General features: G+C 43.4%; 1 protein-coding gene across 1 annotated transcript in view; it reads right to left on the bottom strand.

Moving 5' to 3' along the window:
- Positions 1 to 18432, bottom strand: part of LOC124722180 (dynein axonemal heavy chain 5) — an 843802-nt gene that overhangs the window by 392560 nt on the left and 432810 nt on the right. Inside the window, exons 35-36 of the mRNA XM_047247380.1 lie at positions 17249 to 17427; positions 8099 to 8286 (exon numbers count right to left, since the gene is read on the bottom strand). Of these exons, the coding sequence (XP_047103336.1) occupies positions 8099 to 8286; positions 17249 to 17427 (367 nt within the window). The remainder of the gene's footprint in view (positions 1 to 8098; positions 8287 to 17248; positions 17428 to 18432) is intronic.

Genomic DNA, 18432 nt, shown 5'->3' on the forward strand with positions numbered 1-18432 from the left:
GTCACGGTCCACAAACATAGCCATTATGGCTGAAAGTAATGCGCTAGCTAGTTTATGCATAGTTGTCCTATGAGAGTCGATGGCAGATACACTATGGATCTAATTTTATACCACGGTAGCTGTCGCTGTATAATCGTATTACGATCGTTCTGACCTGCACCACTTCGGCAAGAGAGCTCTCGCACTTTCTTACTTTCTAGTACCCAGTCATCGGTGAGTATCAATACGATTTGTGGTCCATCATGCCTGGGGACGCTCTATGATTCTTCTGCCTTAAAATCTCCATGTTTCTCGGTGGTATGGTTAGATACAAGTTGTTTTTCCATCACTAAGTTCTCAAGTTACCTCTCCCTCTATAAGTAAAACCATCCCTGATGAACCACTGTGTGGCTTGCGTGCCTCAACGGTACGGATGGTCATACCACAGGTACAACCACAACAGAGGGGTATCTATTGTTAGGCCAGACGAATGTATGGTTTCTGAAGAGGACAGCAGCCTTAGCTGCAGGGCAACAGTCTGGATAATTGACTGATCTGGCCTTGTAACACCAACCAAAACAACCTTGCTGTGCTGATACTGCGAACGGCTGAAAACAAGCAGAAACTACAACCGTAATTTTTCCTGACGGCATACAGCTCTACTCTACGGTTAAATGATGATGGCATCCTCTTGGTTAAATATTCCGGAGGTAAAGTAGTCTCCCATTCGGATCTCCGGGAGGGGACTATTCAGGAAGATGTCGTCATCAGGAGAAACAAAACTGGCGTTCTACGTATCGGAGCGTGGAATGTTAGATAATCGGGCACGTAGATTAGAAGACTTAAAGAGGGAAATGGATAGCTGGAAGTTAGTGAGAATCTGTGGGAGGCGGAACTGGACTTCCGGTCAGGTAAATACAGGCTTACAAATACAAAGTCAAATAGGGGTAATGAAGAAATGGATTTAATAACGAATAAGAAAATAGGAACGCGGGTAGGCTTCTATGAACAGCATAGCGAACGCACTATCGTAGCCAAGATAGACACGAAGCCCACACCTACCACAGTAGTACAAGTTTACATGCCAACTAGCTCCGCAGAAGATGAAGAGATTGAAGAACTGATGATGAGATAAAAGAAATAATTGAGATAGTTAATGGAGACTAAAATTTAATTGTGATATTGTGACGGCGGACTGGAATTCGATAGTTGGAGAAAAATAGTAGGTGAAAATGAACTGGGGGAAAAGAATGGAAAAAGAAACCACCTGGTAGAATTTTGCACAGAGCATAATTTAATCATCGCTAACACCTGGTTAAAGAATCAGGAAAGAAGGTAGTAAAAGTGTAAGAGAACTGGAGACACCGGGATGTTTCAGATTAATTATTCAGGGTGAATCACTAACTATTGCCACCTGGAATAACTCCGAAAGTATGATAGTAGCTGAAACGTTTGTGGGACAAATGTTGCATGGAACAACAGAATGAGAAACATCCCCTAGGCTGTGGCTAAACCATGTCTCCGCAATAGCCTTTCTTTCAGGAGTGCTAGTCCTGCACGGTTCGCAGGAGAGCTTCTGTAAAGTTTGGAAGGTAGGAGACGAGGTACTGGTGGAAGTAAAGCTGTGAGGACAAGGCGTCAGTCGTGCTTGGGTAGCTCAGTTGGTAGAGCACTTGCCCACGAAAGGCAAAGGTCCCGAGTTCGAGTCTCGGTCCAGCACACAGTTTTAATCTGGATTTTATAGGGCTTTGGAGTGTGTTTCCAAGGAAAGGGTAGAGCTTGAAAATTTTGCAGACGTGTGTACGACCACACACATAGCTTGTGCTAACGGCGTCTGGAGACCAAAACACAGCAGGATACCGGCAAATGGACACCTGAGGACCCCACCGAAATTTGCCAACAAACGGAGTTCTCGCCCCCTCCAACACTGGTTTTCTACTCATCTATTGAGAACACCAGTTGACCGTTCCCCTGTCCATTGTTCGAGATACCTGCAAGATAATTCTTGAAAGGTTGCTCGGCTCGCCGTGAGCTCCGCTAACGTGAAACCTGCACTTGGAGTGATAGGCAGCTCCTCAGGGGCGTGCGAAACGTTCCACCTGTTTCTATCTACAGTGAAGAGGAATTCAATTGACCAAGACCAGATACATTCAAGACAGAAACTACTAGAAGAATGCAATGTTAGAGCAGATACAGAGAGATGAATTGTTTACTTTGTTACATGCTATATCCTAACCACTCATGTAATCAGGGCGCAAAACAAGTGAGAAATCTATAAATAAAAACCAGTCGGAAGGAAAATGAAGCAAGAGACTCTTGCACGCAATTTCAGCATGCAAATAGGATGAAATGTGAGGAGAAGGGCTGAAACAGGACGCCGTCACACAAAAGGAGCAGCGAGGATGATAGCCAGGGTGGTCATTTTATGGTCAGGCGCTTACTCTGATCAGGCACACAGGGGACGAATCTGAAAGATGTCACATCACAAGCTCTGCAGTCATTGATCTAACAGCAGCGTATGACACTACAAGGAGCTATATGTTACCACAAAGGATTACTACTTAAGTTAATCCAGTGCTTGCTGCAAAATAAGTTATTCTACAGCATTCCGAACAGCAAGCGGAAGCAATTGAGAAACTAGAAACACTCACGAGATCTGCTGCAACGACCAGTCGGTTGGACACAATCAAGATATTTAATCTATGTAGGTGACAGAAACATTGCTGCCGATCACTTTTGAGGACACGGAAATGAAGTGATTGAAAGTCTGGAAAGCTATTGCTGTGAGAACTTTATAATGCCAGAGCATATCAAAAGGCAGTGCCTTCCGTTCCACTTGGGAAAGAAAAGAAAGAAGTCAACAGAAAATACCATCATCTTAGAGATCCCGCAAAACACCCACACTGTGAACTACAATGCGCACACCACCTCCTCCTTAGCAGAAAACTACACCTTGTGCTATGAATAATCTCCTCTATGGTTTTTTATTTATTCTTGTGGCTCAGATGCAGCTTAAAATTACAGGTACATAACGTTAGTAATACTATATATAACAGGAATATGAAAATACAAAACTATATGCAAAACTAACTAAATGTCAATATCTAGGTATCTAATCCATGAAAGAGTCGTATCATCAGCTTTCATGAGGTCGCTCCAACTCCTCTGGGGCAATCAACTCTAATCTGCTTGACTGTCTGTTTCGAGGACCCATAGTCTCAAACTGGAGGCTCGTAGCACCCCATTTGTAAAGAGAGTCTGTGCATCGTCCATGCCCAGTGCGAGATCTGTTCAGTTTGACCCACAGTTTCCTGTCGAGTTCTGTGCCAGCAGTATCACAATTATACTTTCGAAACCACTCGTGTTCTTCGGGATTTTCAATAAGTTGGCAGCTCTGGTTCCACAGGTCTGTCACCCCAGTATTACTGGCATCTAACTCTTCTGCTCGGCGTAATGGTGGGTTTCTTGAACGGAGTCTGTTTCGCCGTAAACTTGGTATGTCTTCCTGTATGGGTAATTCTGGGTTCTCCTGTAGCTTGCGGTATTCCCTAAGCAAGGCCTCGCTTCTGCGGACTGCGGGTGGATAATGTTGCTCAGCAGAGAAAGCCAATAAATCGGTGTTGGTCGGATTGCCCCAGTTATTAAACGCATAGTGTGGTTCAACTGGACATCGATCAAGTTGGTGTGGCAACTGTTTAGCCACACTGGGGCACAATACTCGGCTGCTGAGAAGACCAGCGCAATGGATGATGTGTGAAAAGTATCTGCTGAAGCTCCCCATGTCATTACACACAGTTTTTCAATAATATTGTTACGAGTTTTTATCTTGGCAGCAGTATTTTCAAGATGTTTCCCATATGAAAGGGTACTTGTTATGGCAAAGAGTGTTTTCGTTAATTTTCACTCTGAGCTCTGCATTTGCTTGTTTCTTGGTCAGATGGAATATACATACTTCAGTTTTACTTGTACTGGTTTTAAGTCCTTGGTTCTACAAGCAAGAGCAATATCGTCTGCGTAGCAGAATTTTGTTGACCTGGTATTGGGGAGATCGGAGATATATAGGTTTAATAGTAATGGGGGCTAAGCTGGAGCCCTGTGGTAGGCCATTTCTTAATTTCCTCTCCATGCTCACATTTTCTCCCAAGTAAACACGGAAATATCTATTGTTTATCGTGGTGTTGATAGAGCTACAGTTTTTCGGCATCGGCATCTCTTCTCTCCAGACTGTGTCATATGCCGCGGCTAGGTCTACGAACGCGACAGGTGTCTTCACGTTTTTTTGGAAACCAGCCTCAATGAAAGTTGTTAGGGCCAGTACCTGGTCGCAGCAACTTCTCTGTGGCCTGAAACCCACTTGCTCAGCTGGGATATGTTCCAAAATGAAGCAGCTAATTCTATTATAAAGGAGCCTCTCTAAGAGTTTATAAGTACAGCTCAAAAGGGAAACTGGTCTGAAACTTTGAGGATGGTCAGCTGGTTTATCTGGTTTGAAAACTGCAGCTACTTTTGTTCTCTTTAGCTCGTTGGGCAGTGATCCACTGTCTAGGATGTTGTAGAAGAAGCGGACCAGCCATTTTTTCTCACCATTGCCAGTGTTTATCAGAAATTCCGGGTGCATATTATCCAGACCAGGTGCTTTACCATGTTTCGTTTGTTTCATGGCTTCATCCAATTCAGTCAGTGTGAATGGTGAAGAGTAATTGGATTCTTTTGGGCACTGACCTTTTAGAGATGTGAGTTCTTGTTTTATTTTAGAAGTATGTTGATGGTCACGGGATGATCTAGATGTTTAAACTATATGGTTAGCGATTTGGTTACCTGAAACACCAGCTTTCTGCCTGGGTTTATTGGAGGCTCCGCCAAGCTTACGCAGGTACCATCTCACACCATCGTACTCTTCCAGCAGCGTCAAGACTTTGGAGGAGGTCGACTGCGATATCACTCTCGCCAGTTTCGCTATACTGTTCATAAAGTTGTTCACAATGTTCATTCCAGCCTGGTATATATTCCTTTCTAACACACGAGGAATAAACTTCTTAGCAGCAGTAAAAACAGCCCCGACGAATCGAGGGTAGTTTTTAGGTTCTGGTGGAATAAAACATATTTATCTAGGTGGTCAGCGAAACTTCACCAATCAGCCCTGTGGAAATTCCATCTGGGCCGGGGTACAGATCTCGCTATTGGGACAAAGACCCGATATCGAGGATTACGGACCTGTGCTGGCTGTGTGGGAAATTAGGTATGACCTCTCTGGGTACAGGCACTGGGTGCCCTCTGCAGTCCCGGGACACAAAGCAGAGATCCGGGTTGCAATCTCTTCGTCAAGCGGCCGATCTGAAATTTCTCAAATCCTTGGCATCATAAACCAGGTATAGATTTTCATTTTCAGCCCAGTCGTTGAGTGTAATACCACACTCATTGTCACGTGCATAGTTCCAGTGACCGTGGTGACTATTAAAATCTCCAGCATAAATCGATGGGTGGGCACTAATTGGCTGAACATCCAGTGGCCATGGCACATTTGGTGGCTTGTAAATATTATTTATAATGGTCTCCTCCACTTGTGTAGAGACATAATGGATCTCATTTTCTGTATCTGTTGAAATGAGACGAGCATGCTCGATATTGCGCCTTACGTAGGTGCCAACACTGTGATATGTTGCACTCATAAGATCGTAGCTATGGATCCTACCTCTTCTACGCAGGTCTTCCATAGTTGGAGGATGTGTTTCCTGGATTAGAACTGTCATCATCATCATCATCATCATCATCATCATTTAAGACTGATTATGCCTTTCAGCGTTCAGTCTGGAGCATAGCCCCCCTTATACAGTTCCTCCATGATCCTCTATTCAGTGCTAACATTGGTGCCTCTTCTGATGTTAAACCTATTACTTCAAAATCATTCTTAACCGAATCCAGGTACCTTCTCCTTGGTCTGCCCCGACTCCTCCTACCCTCTACTGCTGAATCCATTAGTCTCTTGGGTAACCTTGCTTCTCCCATGCGTGTAACATGACCCCACCATCTAAGCCTGTTCGCCCTGACTGCTACATCTATAGAGTTCATTCCCAGTTTTTCTTTGATTTCCTCATTGTGGACACCCTCCTGCCATTGTTCCCATCTACTAGTACCTGCAATCATCCTAGCTACTTTCATATTCATAACCTCAACCTTGTTGATAAGGTAACCTGAATCCATCCAGCTTTCGCTCCCATACAACAAAGTTGGTCGAAAGATTGAACGGTGCACAGATAACTTAGTCTTGGTACTGACTTCCTTCTTGCAGAAGAGAGTAGATCGTAGCTGAACGCTCACTGCATTAGCTTTGCTACACCTCGCTTCCAGTTCTTTCACTATGTTGCCATCCTGTGAGAATATGCATCCTAAGTACTTGAAACTGTCCACCTGTTCTAACTTTGTTCCTCCTATTTGGCACTCAATCCGTTTATATTTCTTTCCCACTGACATTAATTTCGTTTTGGAGATGCTAATCTTCATACCATAGTCCTTACATTTCTGATCTAGCTCTGAAATATTACTTTGCAAACTTTCAATCGAATCTGCCATCACAACTAAGTCATCCGGCCAATGTCATTATCTACAATGAGTGTAGATAGGCTCTCGCTTTTAGCTCGGCTAATACCTTCTATGTTCAAATGACATACTCGGATTGAATGGCCAAGTCTTAATCAGTTGGTCCTGAAAAGATCAATTTTTTAAAGCTTTTTGATTTTCATTTGTCTGCATGTTTGTAGCCAGCAAAACCAATAACTGGTCTGGCTGCCTATTCGTTCTAGCTCATTTAGCGTTACCCGGGACGCACGTGTCGTATTCCACTACGGACGCGAGCTATGTGACAATGGTAACAATGCTCAGTGCTACTCTTTGTGGTTATAGTGTAACAAAACATCAGTGCAGGAAGAGACACCAGGTGCTTAATGTGACACGAAAGTTCTGTGCGTTTAGTGTGAATCGTATCGTGATTGCCTTAATTAGTAATCTACAGAGATAATAATTAACACTCGCATCAAATTACTACCGCTCTACAAGTGAGGACACGCGATTGCTCGAACAGTGTTTCACATATTTATTCCTTTGGCACAAAAATGATTTGTCTACTTCTTTATTTCATTTCTTTCGTTATAGTTCGTCCTGTTTGTTCGGTGCGGACGTCCCATGACGCTTGTTCGAGTTCATGATTGATCCATTACCTCAGTTTATTATTACAGAGGGCAGCTAACCCTCTGACCGAACACGCTGAGCTACCTTCTATTAAATGGTGATGGAAGCTGAAGAAATGAATTAAAGTTTGTGCCAGGGCCGGGACTTGAACCTGCATCTTCTTACGTACTATTGTTTTCCTGTTCAAATGCCAACGGCCCTGCCCCAGTGATAACATCGGTCCCCGTCAGATCACCGAAGTTAAGCGCTGTCGGGCTTGGCTAGCACTTGACACTTGGGTGGGTGACAGGCCGGACGTACCGAGCGCTGTTGGCAAGCGGGATGCACTCAGCCCTTGTGAGGTCAGTTGAGAGAGGTACTTGACTGAGAAGTAGCGCTTCCTGTCTCGAAAGCTGACAACAGCCGGGAGGGCGGTGCGCTGACCGCATGCCCTTCCATACGCGCATCCAGTAACGTCTATCGGTTGAGGATGATATATCGGTCAGTCGATACCATAGGGCCTTTCGAGGTCTGTTCGGACGGGGTTTTCCTGTTCAGATCATTATCTATTTGCGCAGCCACTGCACATTTGAGAGATTTGTATGGAGAATTTCGAAACGTCCTATATTTCAAATATGATCTGTGTTCGATCACAAATTCTTTTTAGAGCTATTTTTTCATGTTTTATTTGTACTGTTTCACGTGATATTCTTTGGTTATGTTTCACCCCATTCGCAAGCATTTTTTTTAGTTATTCGTATTTTCATAATTTTTCTTTGATTTATGTAAAACAAAATATTTATTTATTGCGCTAAAAATACATGGACGTTCCGAAGCATGCAGGTTACAAAATTGTTAGTAGATACTTCTGCGCTGTAAATAAATACGTTCACCAGTTGGTCACTGTGTTTGATGTACGTAACAAAGGAACTGAGTAATTTCTTGTAGTACTGACCATAGTAATGAATATTCCAAACTCCGGGCACATTTGGATGGAGTCGCCATCGGTGAAGACGAACTGCTTGCGCTTCTCCTTCTTGGCGGCCAGCACGACGGCCACCTGCTGCGCCGCCACGGACAGTACCGGCAGCTCGATCCGGTTGAACTCGTCGAAGCAACCCCAAGATCCCGACTGCGCCAGCCCTGGGTGTAACACAAGTGACAGCTAGAATGTACAATTAACCATCAACAAAATCACCATCATGGGGATCGAAAGTGCATCCCTGTAAACATTGGTATACACACGGAACTACGAGAGCGTACTGAAAGGTAACGTCGGCGAATATTTTATGTGAAACTGTAACAACAACGATTCTGTACTATTGTACATACAAGTAATTCTTTTCATCTGATTTTACGATAAACTTGTGTAATTGATGTTCTGATTTCATTTCTTTTTGTTTCATGCCATTATGTTAAGAAAACTGTAAATAAGTTTCAATGTGAATATTAATGTTTATTTCAAATATCAAGTAATATTGTAATAGAATTGAAATGTAACAAATGTTGAAACTGTTGTAAGATGTTTAAAATTGTAACTGTTCGTCTGGTCCATACGTAGGTAATGTGTTAGGATATGTAGACTGCAAAACCCCGGGTGAATACCCGGTCTGTCAGGGAGCGGTAAAAGGTGGATGGCAGGCGAGCGCGGGAAAATGCGCGCGGGCACTGCACGGCACAACGGGCACAGTAGTTGTAGTTGGAGTTTGGCACTAGTTTGAGCAACACCTTCTGGAGCGAGGAGGCTCTCCTGGAAGACATAGCTTCACTGATCCTCGAGTATGCCGTTCCAACGCCCACACAACATGGCAAAGTTCCATAGGCACTAAACGGAAAAGTATTGCGACGCTAAGAAGAATTAAAGTGCCGATACGTCAAGAGCCATAGCTGTGGTTGTATGTGTGCTCTGTGCCTCGCCATCTCGCCGCCCGCCAACCGCCGCATCGATACTAGCAGGTTGAAACTTTTAGTAGTGTATTCGTATGTATCAGAGAGTGAACTGTGCAATAATAACCTAAATTTTACCAGAACTTTTCCATCATTTAATTATCTTCACAACTAACCTAGACAGGGTCCTTTCCAAACGTTGTGCAATCCGAGTGTCCCGAAATGGAAATTAAAAATTGTTTTAATAATAATTATTTGCAGAACTAGCTACACTCCTGGAAATTGAAATAAGAACACCGTGAATTCATTGTCCCAGGAAGGGGAAACTTTATTGACACATTCCTGGGGTCAGATACATCACATGATCACACTGACAGAACCACAGGCACATAGACACAGGCAACAGAGCATGCACAATGTCGGCACTAGTACAGTGTATATCCACCTTTCGCAGCAATGCAGGCTGCTATTCTCCCATGGAGACGATCGTAGAGATGCTGGATGTAGTCCTGTGGAACGGCTTGCCATGCCATTTCCACCTGGCGCCTCAGTTGGACCAGCGTTCGTGCTGGACGTGCAGACCGCGTGAGACGACGCTTCATCCAGTCCCAAACATGCTCAATGGGGGACAGATCCGGAGATCTTGCTGGCCAGGGTAGTTGACTTACACCTTCTAGAGCACGTTGGGTGGCACGGGATACATGCGGACGTGCATTGTCCTGTTGGAACAGCAAGTTCCCTTGCCGGTCTAGGAATGGTAGAACGATGGGTTCGATGACGGTTTGGATGTACCGTGCACTATTCAGTGTCCCCTCGACGATCACCAGTGGTGTACGGCCAGTGTAGGAGATCGCTCCCCACACCATGATGCCGGGTGTTGGCCCTGTGTGCCTCGGTCGTATGCAGTCCTGATTGTGGCGCTCACCGGCACGGCGCCAAACACGCATACGACCATCATTGGCACCAAGGCAGAAGCGACTCTCATCGCTGAAGACGACACGTCTCCATTCGTCCCTCCATTCACGCCTGTCGCGACACCACTGGAGGCGGGCTGCACGATGTTGGGGCGTGAGCGGAAGACGGCCTAACGGTGTGCGGGGCCGTAGCCCAGCTTCATGGAGACGGTTGCGAATGGTCCTCGCCGATACCCCAGGAGCAACGGTGTCCCTAATTTGCTGGGAAGTGGCGGTGCGGTCCCCTACGGCACTGCGTAGGATCCTACGGTCTTGGCGTGCATCCGTGCGTCGCTGCGGTCCGGTCCCAGGTCGACGGGCACGTGCACCTTCCGCCGACCACTGGCGACAACATCGATGTACTGTGGAGACCTCACGCCCCACGTGTTGAGCAATTCGGCGGTACGTCCACCCGGCCTCCCGCATGCCCACTATACGCCCTCGCTCAAAGTCCGTCAACTGCACATACGGTTCACGTCCACGCTGTCGCGGCATGCTACCAGTGTTAAAGACTGCGATGGAGCTCCGTATGCCACGGCAAACTGGCTGACACTGACGGCGGCGGTGCACAAATGCTGCACAACTAGCGCCATTCGACGGCCAACACCGCGGTTGCTGGTGTGTCCGCTGTGCCGTGCGTGTGATCATTGCTTGTACAGCCCTCTCGCAGTGTCCGGAGCAAGTATGGTGGGTCTGACACACCGGTGTCAATGTGTTCTTTTTTCCATTTCCAGGAGTGTATATTAGAATGGTGTTTAAAGAAATGTTTCGTTGATGAACCAGTAAATGAATAGCGAAGGTCTAACGAAGTCGAAACATAGCTTTAGTATTGATATAGTAATGAAGTTTATTATTTCGAGACAGATTTAAAGGCATTTAAGTGAACAGTAAATAAGATGAAAAGAGTAGTAACTTTTATACTAGAAATCATGAATGAATAATAAATTAAGTAATCATTTTCTTTAAATACAGCGATCATAACAGTTTCAGGGTCCGCCCCCCCCCCCCCCCCCCCCTCATTCGTTTGAATTCTGAAGTGTTCTAAATTGGTTTGACTAGCAAAAATTAAAGTCAATATAAAAGTCAAAATTTATCAGTGTTTTATCTTTATCAAAGTTGTCATTTTGTGTGTGGCATGAAAGTACAATTTCTAGGGTAACCTATGCCCGATTTTAATCAGATTAATAGACAGTATAAAGTTTTGTAGTAAACATTATGGTGTAGTGTTATGTATTCATGATTTTCCATATCAGTACAGAACGTGAAACTATCAGTTCAATAGATTTTCTGGTTCTAAAATTCTACTATATTATGCAGTGTTACAACTTGTTGTTTTGCATGAATATATAGCAACTTGTACAGGGAAGAAACTCAGTTAATGCCTAATTAGGCTGGCGACCGTGTTATTGTCACATTGGCAGCATCTTCTGGTTTGCTTTTGATCCATCTTGACGTGTGATTGCATTTAGAACTTACTTGACGGATCATTGTTATTACAGAGTGAATGTAAGTCTGATTTGCCACCATTCAGGTACACGCGATCGACATCTATGCGAAAATCCTTTCTCATAAGGTGAATCCCGCTCACTTACCATAGCACAGGCTTTAACGAGTACTGTGTCAGGGATTACAAAACCTCTTACAGTTTTTCAAGTAAAACGAACTTTATGAAAGTTCTACATTCTTATTCTTCATACCTACTTATTTGAGTCTCAACATAGTCACCGTGTCGACGAGAGACCAGTTTATTGAAACTGTCACTATATAATGTTTAACTTTGCTGACAGAGCCACAACCTCTCTTTTGCCTGCATCACTATCAAAGTGAAGCCCTCGAAGGTGACCTTTAAGTTTTGGAAACAAATGAAAATTGGGTGGGACCAAGTCGGGAATGTGTGGAGGATGATCGATGACAGCGAACCCAAGGCGTCGGACTGTTGCAGATGTCGCAACTCTCGTGAGTAGTCTGGGACCGCCGTGGTGAAGGTGCTGCTTCATGTGTGGTCGGTTTCTTCGGTTAGAAACTCAGTTAAAGCAAGAAACTTTTCGGTTCCTCACGTTCCGTCCAGACATCTGGAAATCTTCGGAGGCGCCTCTGGTGACATTGAGTCTTGCCGACTGCGTCAGTTGGCAACACTCAGTGTCGCCAGGACTACCTCCAAAATTGTCTACAGTAGCTCTGGATGAAATGTCAGGAACCGAAAAGTTTCTTCGACCACAGACACACACAACCTGGAAGACCTATCAGCAACTAAATGGAGACTCTCCACAACAGAGTCGCAAGACACGTTAGGTATAATCGAAGGCAGACTTACGGCATGAGGGTAATGGATTAGCGAACTGTAAACCCACGGTTTACGTGCCATGCAGAGGAAGTCTTTCTTTTGAGATAGGCAAAATCCCACCAAGCAGAAAGTCAGGTAATTGTTCACCGTCCATTGAAGGTCCCATACACATAAATCTACTTATATGTAGCTGCTCTGCAATTTACTTTTAAATGCTTGGTGGGGAGTTTATAGAACCACATTCAGACTATTTTTCGAGCATTTCATTCTCAAAATGGACGTAAGAAAAATGAACACCAAAGGCTTTCCGTGCGAGCTCTGTCTCCTGTTATTTATTACAATGGCCTTTTCTCCCCATATAGGTGAGACTCAACAAAATCTTTTTACTTCCAGAGGAGGAAGATGGTGATAGAAATTTCGTGAAAAGAAAATCACTTTTGTTTTAATGATTGCCACCCCAAATTGCGTATCGTATCTGTGATACACTTTACTATGTGTCGCAATAATACAAAATGAGCTGCACTTCTCTGAACTCTTTTGATGTTCCAACAATAACCCGGAAGACCACGTAGAAACACACTGTAAAGAGTCTAGTAAATTGTTTTCGGTGTTGTGGCAAGAAAACGCAGTCTATGGTTCGCTTTCCCCACAACATTTTCTTGTAATGGTTCCAGTTTAATTTGTTCATAACTGCAATCCCTCGGCATTTATTCTTGAAAATGTGATCTGCCTATTCAGCTGAACGAAAGGCGGTTTCATGTGTGCCATATGCGTTTCTCATTTCTATATTTATGATGCACCTTCGGAGCCCTGTAATACATGTGTGCTTTATGTATATAATAATTGAATTCAATAATGATTCCAGGAATGTTACTGTATTACAGTTTTTTGTCATTTACTTTTTGTTAGGTAAAAATAAATTTTTGGAGCACAATTTTTGTATGGTTTTATCACTGTTTGGTTCTCCTCACGATATTGTGATCTTATTATTCTATATGCGTCGTCCTAAGTTGCATTTACATGTCCTTCATACGCCGATTGTCCTAATTTTGGCGTTTTCAAATACATTTAACAGAAAATTTCTCTTTCACTGTGCGTTGTTTGTGTTTACTGTATATCGTGTTGCCAAATGTCACTGTGTGTTTTTCTTCCGTCTTTTGTTTGCGTTGTGGTGTCGTTATTTAGTTTGATATTCAATTACTTATTCTCTCTCTGTCTTTCTCTCTCTCTCTCTCTCTCTCTCTCTCTCTCTCTCTCTCTCTCTGTGTCTCTCTCTCTCTCTCAGTGTGTGTGTGTGTGTGTGTGTGTGTGTGTGTGTGTATGTCTGTGTGGTGGGGCCTGCTCTGGCAAAGGGGGGGGGGGAGGGAGGGAATTTTGAGTGATGGGAATCGTGAATAATATGAAGGGTGAACATAAGAACTAGTGCGGAAGGAAATAAATACCATAATCACTATTTAAAAAAAAAAGCTCAACTGGAAACGTTAATTAGAAAATAATGACATAAAAAAATTAAAAGGAAACAGGATTCCCGTAACATAGTCATAAGAGCTGATGACTGGAACACAATAGACTAGTAATGGCTAAAAGTTCATCTCTTCTAACATTACAAAACTGAAATCTGATCCAAGAGCATGTTTCCAGGCATACATAAAGAACAATGAAAAGGGCATCAAGCATGTGTTCACTGACCAACAGAAACAAAACATCACACAAAGGAACACAAATTCACCAGCACTGAGAACCCAACCCAAAACATACAAACCAAACAGTCCCACGATACCTGTCGTAAATTATATGAATGAACCATCATACTACGTCGCTAACCACATAAATTAAATCATAAAACAACAATATGAAATGAACAACAACAGAACAGTAGAAAACCTAAATGAAGTTATAAAACAAAAGGAAATATTACACATTCCTCAAAAAGGTTTGATCGTTTCTTTTGATGCGAAGACCATGTACATCCAAGTGCAGACACAATAAAACTAATTAAGGGGAGCCTACTGACATGCAACAAACTACCCATGCATAATATTAGTGAAATAATGGAAACCTTAAAACAATAACATCTCATAATTAATTACAAAAAGATGGACATCCAGTGGAATTCACAATATCAAGAACATGGCAAATACGTCCATCAACCATTTAGCAAAGTACTCTTTGACAGAATTATCATAAAGAAATGATACAAATTAGTAGGAAGGTAAAGTACTTTCTTGGCCAAATATGCATACCAGTCATTCCTCAGACTGTGCCAAGTAGAGGCCATGTCCCCTTCCTAAGTCATACAATTTCTATAATACCACAAAATGCCTCCCCTCTCCTTAACCATGCTCCTTATATTGAAAATAGACCAATCAGATAGGCTTTGAAACCCACACATCATCTTTAGACATTCCAATCGCAGGCCAGGTATTAAGATTGAACATCCAGTCACATCCCGGTATTGTACTGGCCATTAAAACGAAACAGCCACCCACAGCCCATTATTTTACCAGACATTAAAATGATACATCCAATCAGTAAGTAGCTGCCATGTAGGCCATCTTCAAAAGTATCCAAACGATCTGAATTTTGTGCTGTGTTGTAAAGTATCTGAATGACCTACATTTTAACAAAAATATAAAGATATTGACAGCACTATTAAGCAATAATAGCAGCTCTCAAAAACTACGCAGTTGTTACCAACAGTTTTTCATGTAAGCTGGAGAGTTAAACACAAACACTCTCGTGTGCACTCCAGCACACATACTCCCATTCACACTCCCAGTCATACTTACACTCGTACTGGCACTAGCACTCACACTCGCACGTACATGCGTGCACACACACACACACACACAGACACACACACACACACATGCACATGGGCACACTGACTTGCTCAGGTGTACTCCCACTAGCCCTGATACACTTGCACTCCCACTCTCACTCCTACCACCACACACACACCACACACACACACACACACACACACACACCACACTCACATTCACACTCACACACAAATGCACACACACACACACACACACACACACACACACACACACACACACACACTTGCACATGCACACCTGCACATGCTCTCACATGTGTACTCACATGCACATATGCACTCATCCTCCAGCCCACCAACCCACTCACCCACCCACCCACACATACTCAGGCACATGGGGCAACCCCCTATATATATATATATATATATATATATATATATAGGTCCATTGATCGTGACTGGGCCAAATATCTCACGAAATAAGCGTTAAACGAAAAAACTACAAATAACGAAACTTGTCTAGCTTTAAGGGGGAAACCAGGTGGCGCTATGGTTGGCCCACTAGGTGGCGCTGCCATAGGTCAAACGGATATCAACTGCGTTTTTTAAAATAGGAACCCCCATTTTTTTAAATCAACTGCCGATAAGTCCAAAATTTTGCATAATATTGCCAAAAAAATTCTTTTTTTCAATGTCTTGTTATCTGAAAAATTACTTTCATATATAAAAAAAGTAATTCTCACAACGATCGGGCCAATGTACTGCTTGTCGATGCACGGGGAAGGCAGGAAGAAGAAGAAGGAGAAGAAGAAGAAAAGGAGGAGAAGAGTTACCATTAGGAACAAGGATGTGAGAGGGAAAATGTTTGTTGGTCTGCTATGCAATACTACCACCTTAGGCGTGCATGCTTGCTGATGAAGCAGCAGATATGGTACGAACTACACAAGGGAATAACGAGATGTAAAGGAACCGCACTGAAGAGACCAGGGGTGACTTCGTCGTTCATTATGTTTATTTTGAGTTGACACTCAATACAAAACAATAGGGCCATCACTCTACTGTAGTGCTGCAGCTGCTACACCGCTGAGGTCGGCAGCACTTGTGATCTTAACGCATTCGACATAAAGGGTATAGCTTGTAGAAGTTTTCTACGGAGTTTCGCCTTTCGACGAGGGAAGCGCACAATAATAATGAAGAGTAAGGAAAGGATAACATGGACGATAACCAGTTTGGACAAGAAGAGAATAGAAGCTTTCGAAATGTGGTGCTACAGAAGAATGCTGAAGATAAGGTGGGTAGATCACGTAACTAATGAGGAGGTATTGAATAGGATTGGGGAGAAGAGAAGTTTGTGGCACAACTTGACTAGAAGAAGGGATCGGTTGGTAGGACATGTTTTGAGGCATCAAGGGATCACAAATTTAGCATTGGAGGGCAGCGTGGAGGGTAAAAATCGTAGAGGGAGACCAAGACATGAATACACTAAGCAGATTCAGAAGGATGTAGGTTGCAGTAGGTACTGGGAGATGAAGAAGCTTGCACAGGATAGAGTAGCATGGAGAGCTGCATCAAACCAGTCTCAGGACTGAAGACCACAACAACAACGACAACAACAAAGAAAGGTGTGATGAGAGAGCAATGCTGGCACTTTCATCCATCATATTTATGTATTCCTATAATATACCCGGACCACTCAAAGTTTGCACTTGACAGATACTGATGTAGAGTTTCGACGGCTTCACTGTAATTGCTATACAACAGCTTCCATTACACAATAACCAAGAGTTTTCCATCACCATTGGAAAGTTCCGATTCGGTTAATACGGCCTATATTTACAACTTACTATGGTTAGCCTTTTTTAGCAAAAGGTATGCATTAATATTACACCATTTTATAAGCACCGAAAGTTTTAATTATGTTCCCATTCGTTAACACAGTGGCACGCCAAACCACCATGTTTATATACTCGGAAGACAGCATCACAGCAATTGTAACGTCACGAACAGCTTATTTTGCTATGCTGTATTAATTTTTGTTCACACGGTTTTGGGGTTCATGTTCGTTTCTGACTTGTTACCCTGTTATGGTACACACTGTCAAGTGCAAACTTTGGGCGGTCACCTGTATATCACTTGGCTTTGTAGATGCACCAGAGCGCCCTGTAATTCATGTGGTATCGCCTGTCTTTCGTTTACCTTTGTAGATGCGCCCGAGGCCTCTGTAGTCCATCTGGTCTGAGCAGTTGAAGACGACGACATACTTGGCGAGCGTTTTGCCCATGTCCTTGACAGTTTCCGTCTTCCCCGTCCCTGCAGGGCCGCAAGGGGAGCCCCCCATGCTCATCTCCAGCGCCTGCGCCAGTGTGATGTAGCACCTTGCAAACAAACGTTCACATTGAAGGGCAACGTAAAGTTAGCTGGAGCAGTACTCAACTGTCAGGTCTTAGTCATATGCAGTAAATATTACGTTAGTGTATGTTACTTTGAGTTTAGATCTTGTTTCCCGAGAATGTCGTGTACTCAGTGTATCAGGTTAATGTTGTATATCAGTGACGTGCCATTAGATATGAAAAGTATCAAGTACCTATTCCAATTAGACAACTTTAGTTGCTTACATAGCTCCAATGTATCATGAGAAACGTCGTTAAAGCGAATGCTTTATCAGATACGGATTTGCGAGTGTCGAGCATGAAAAAGGCAACCTCGTGCAGATTGCTTGTTAGCCGACCGCACTTACCGCCTCCAACTACACACTGTTCGTGCTTACGAGCCGCGCACGCGCACAACCCCTGTGTGTAACTTGAATGCAAACGGTGGTGATGGTTTCACTGCCTTTTCCGCCACTGGAAATCTGCTATCGTTTAGTAAGGGGTAAGAATACGTGTACAGTTTCTCTTAGAGGCTAGTTAATATATAACAGTAAAATACGCTAGGAAGTAAGTTGCATATGTAGGAAAGAAATCGGGTGCACAGACGTATTATTCCATTTTTTGTACTCATTTCAACTTCTGAAAACAAAGAGAGCAATGTCAGAACCGTGAAAACAGAGGCCTTTAACTTGGACAGTAAATCAGACACCTCAAGAGTTTGAAGACTGCCCCCTTTAAGGACAACATGAAGATGATAATTAACCTGCACTTATAGCGAGACTTCTGCATTACGACATACTTGGGGGCACACTTGTCTGAGTAGAGGAAACATTTAGGTCTTTACACCATTACCAGCTTACCTCTTCAGTTGAACGCAGTAATGAATTACCCTAGTACTAAGTAGATCCACTGCGCAGCAGACATTTAGATATAGTTCTATCGACAGTTTAATAATGTGAGCTACTAACTGTAACAGTAGCATGTTATTCATCTTCTGTGGGAAAAAAATTT

The sequence above is a fragment of the Schistocerca piceifrons genome, chromosome X (genome assembly GCF_021461385.2).
Source record: "Schistocerca piceifrons isolate TAMUIC-IGC-003096 chromosome X, iqSchPice1.1, whole genome shotgun sequence".
NCBI lineage: Eukaryota > Metazoa > Arthropoda > Insecta > Orthoptera > Acrididae > Schistocerca > Schistocerca piceifrons.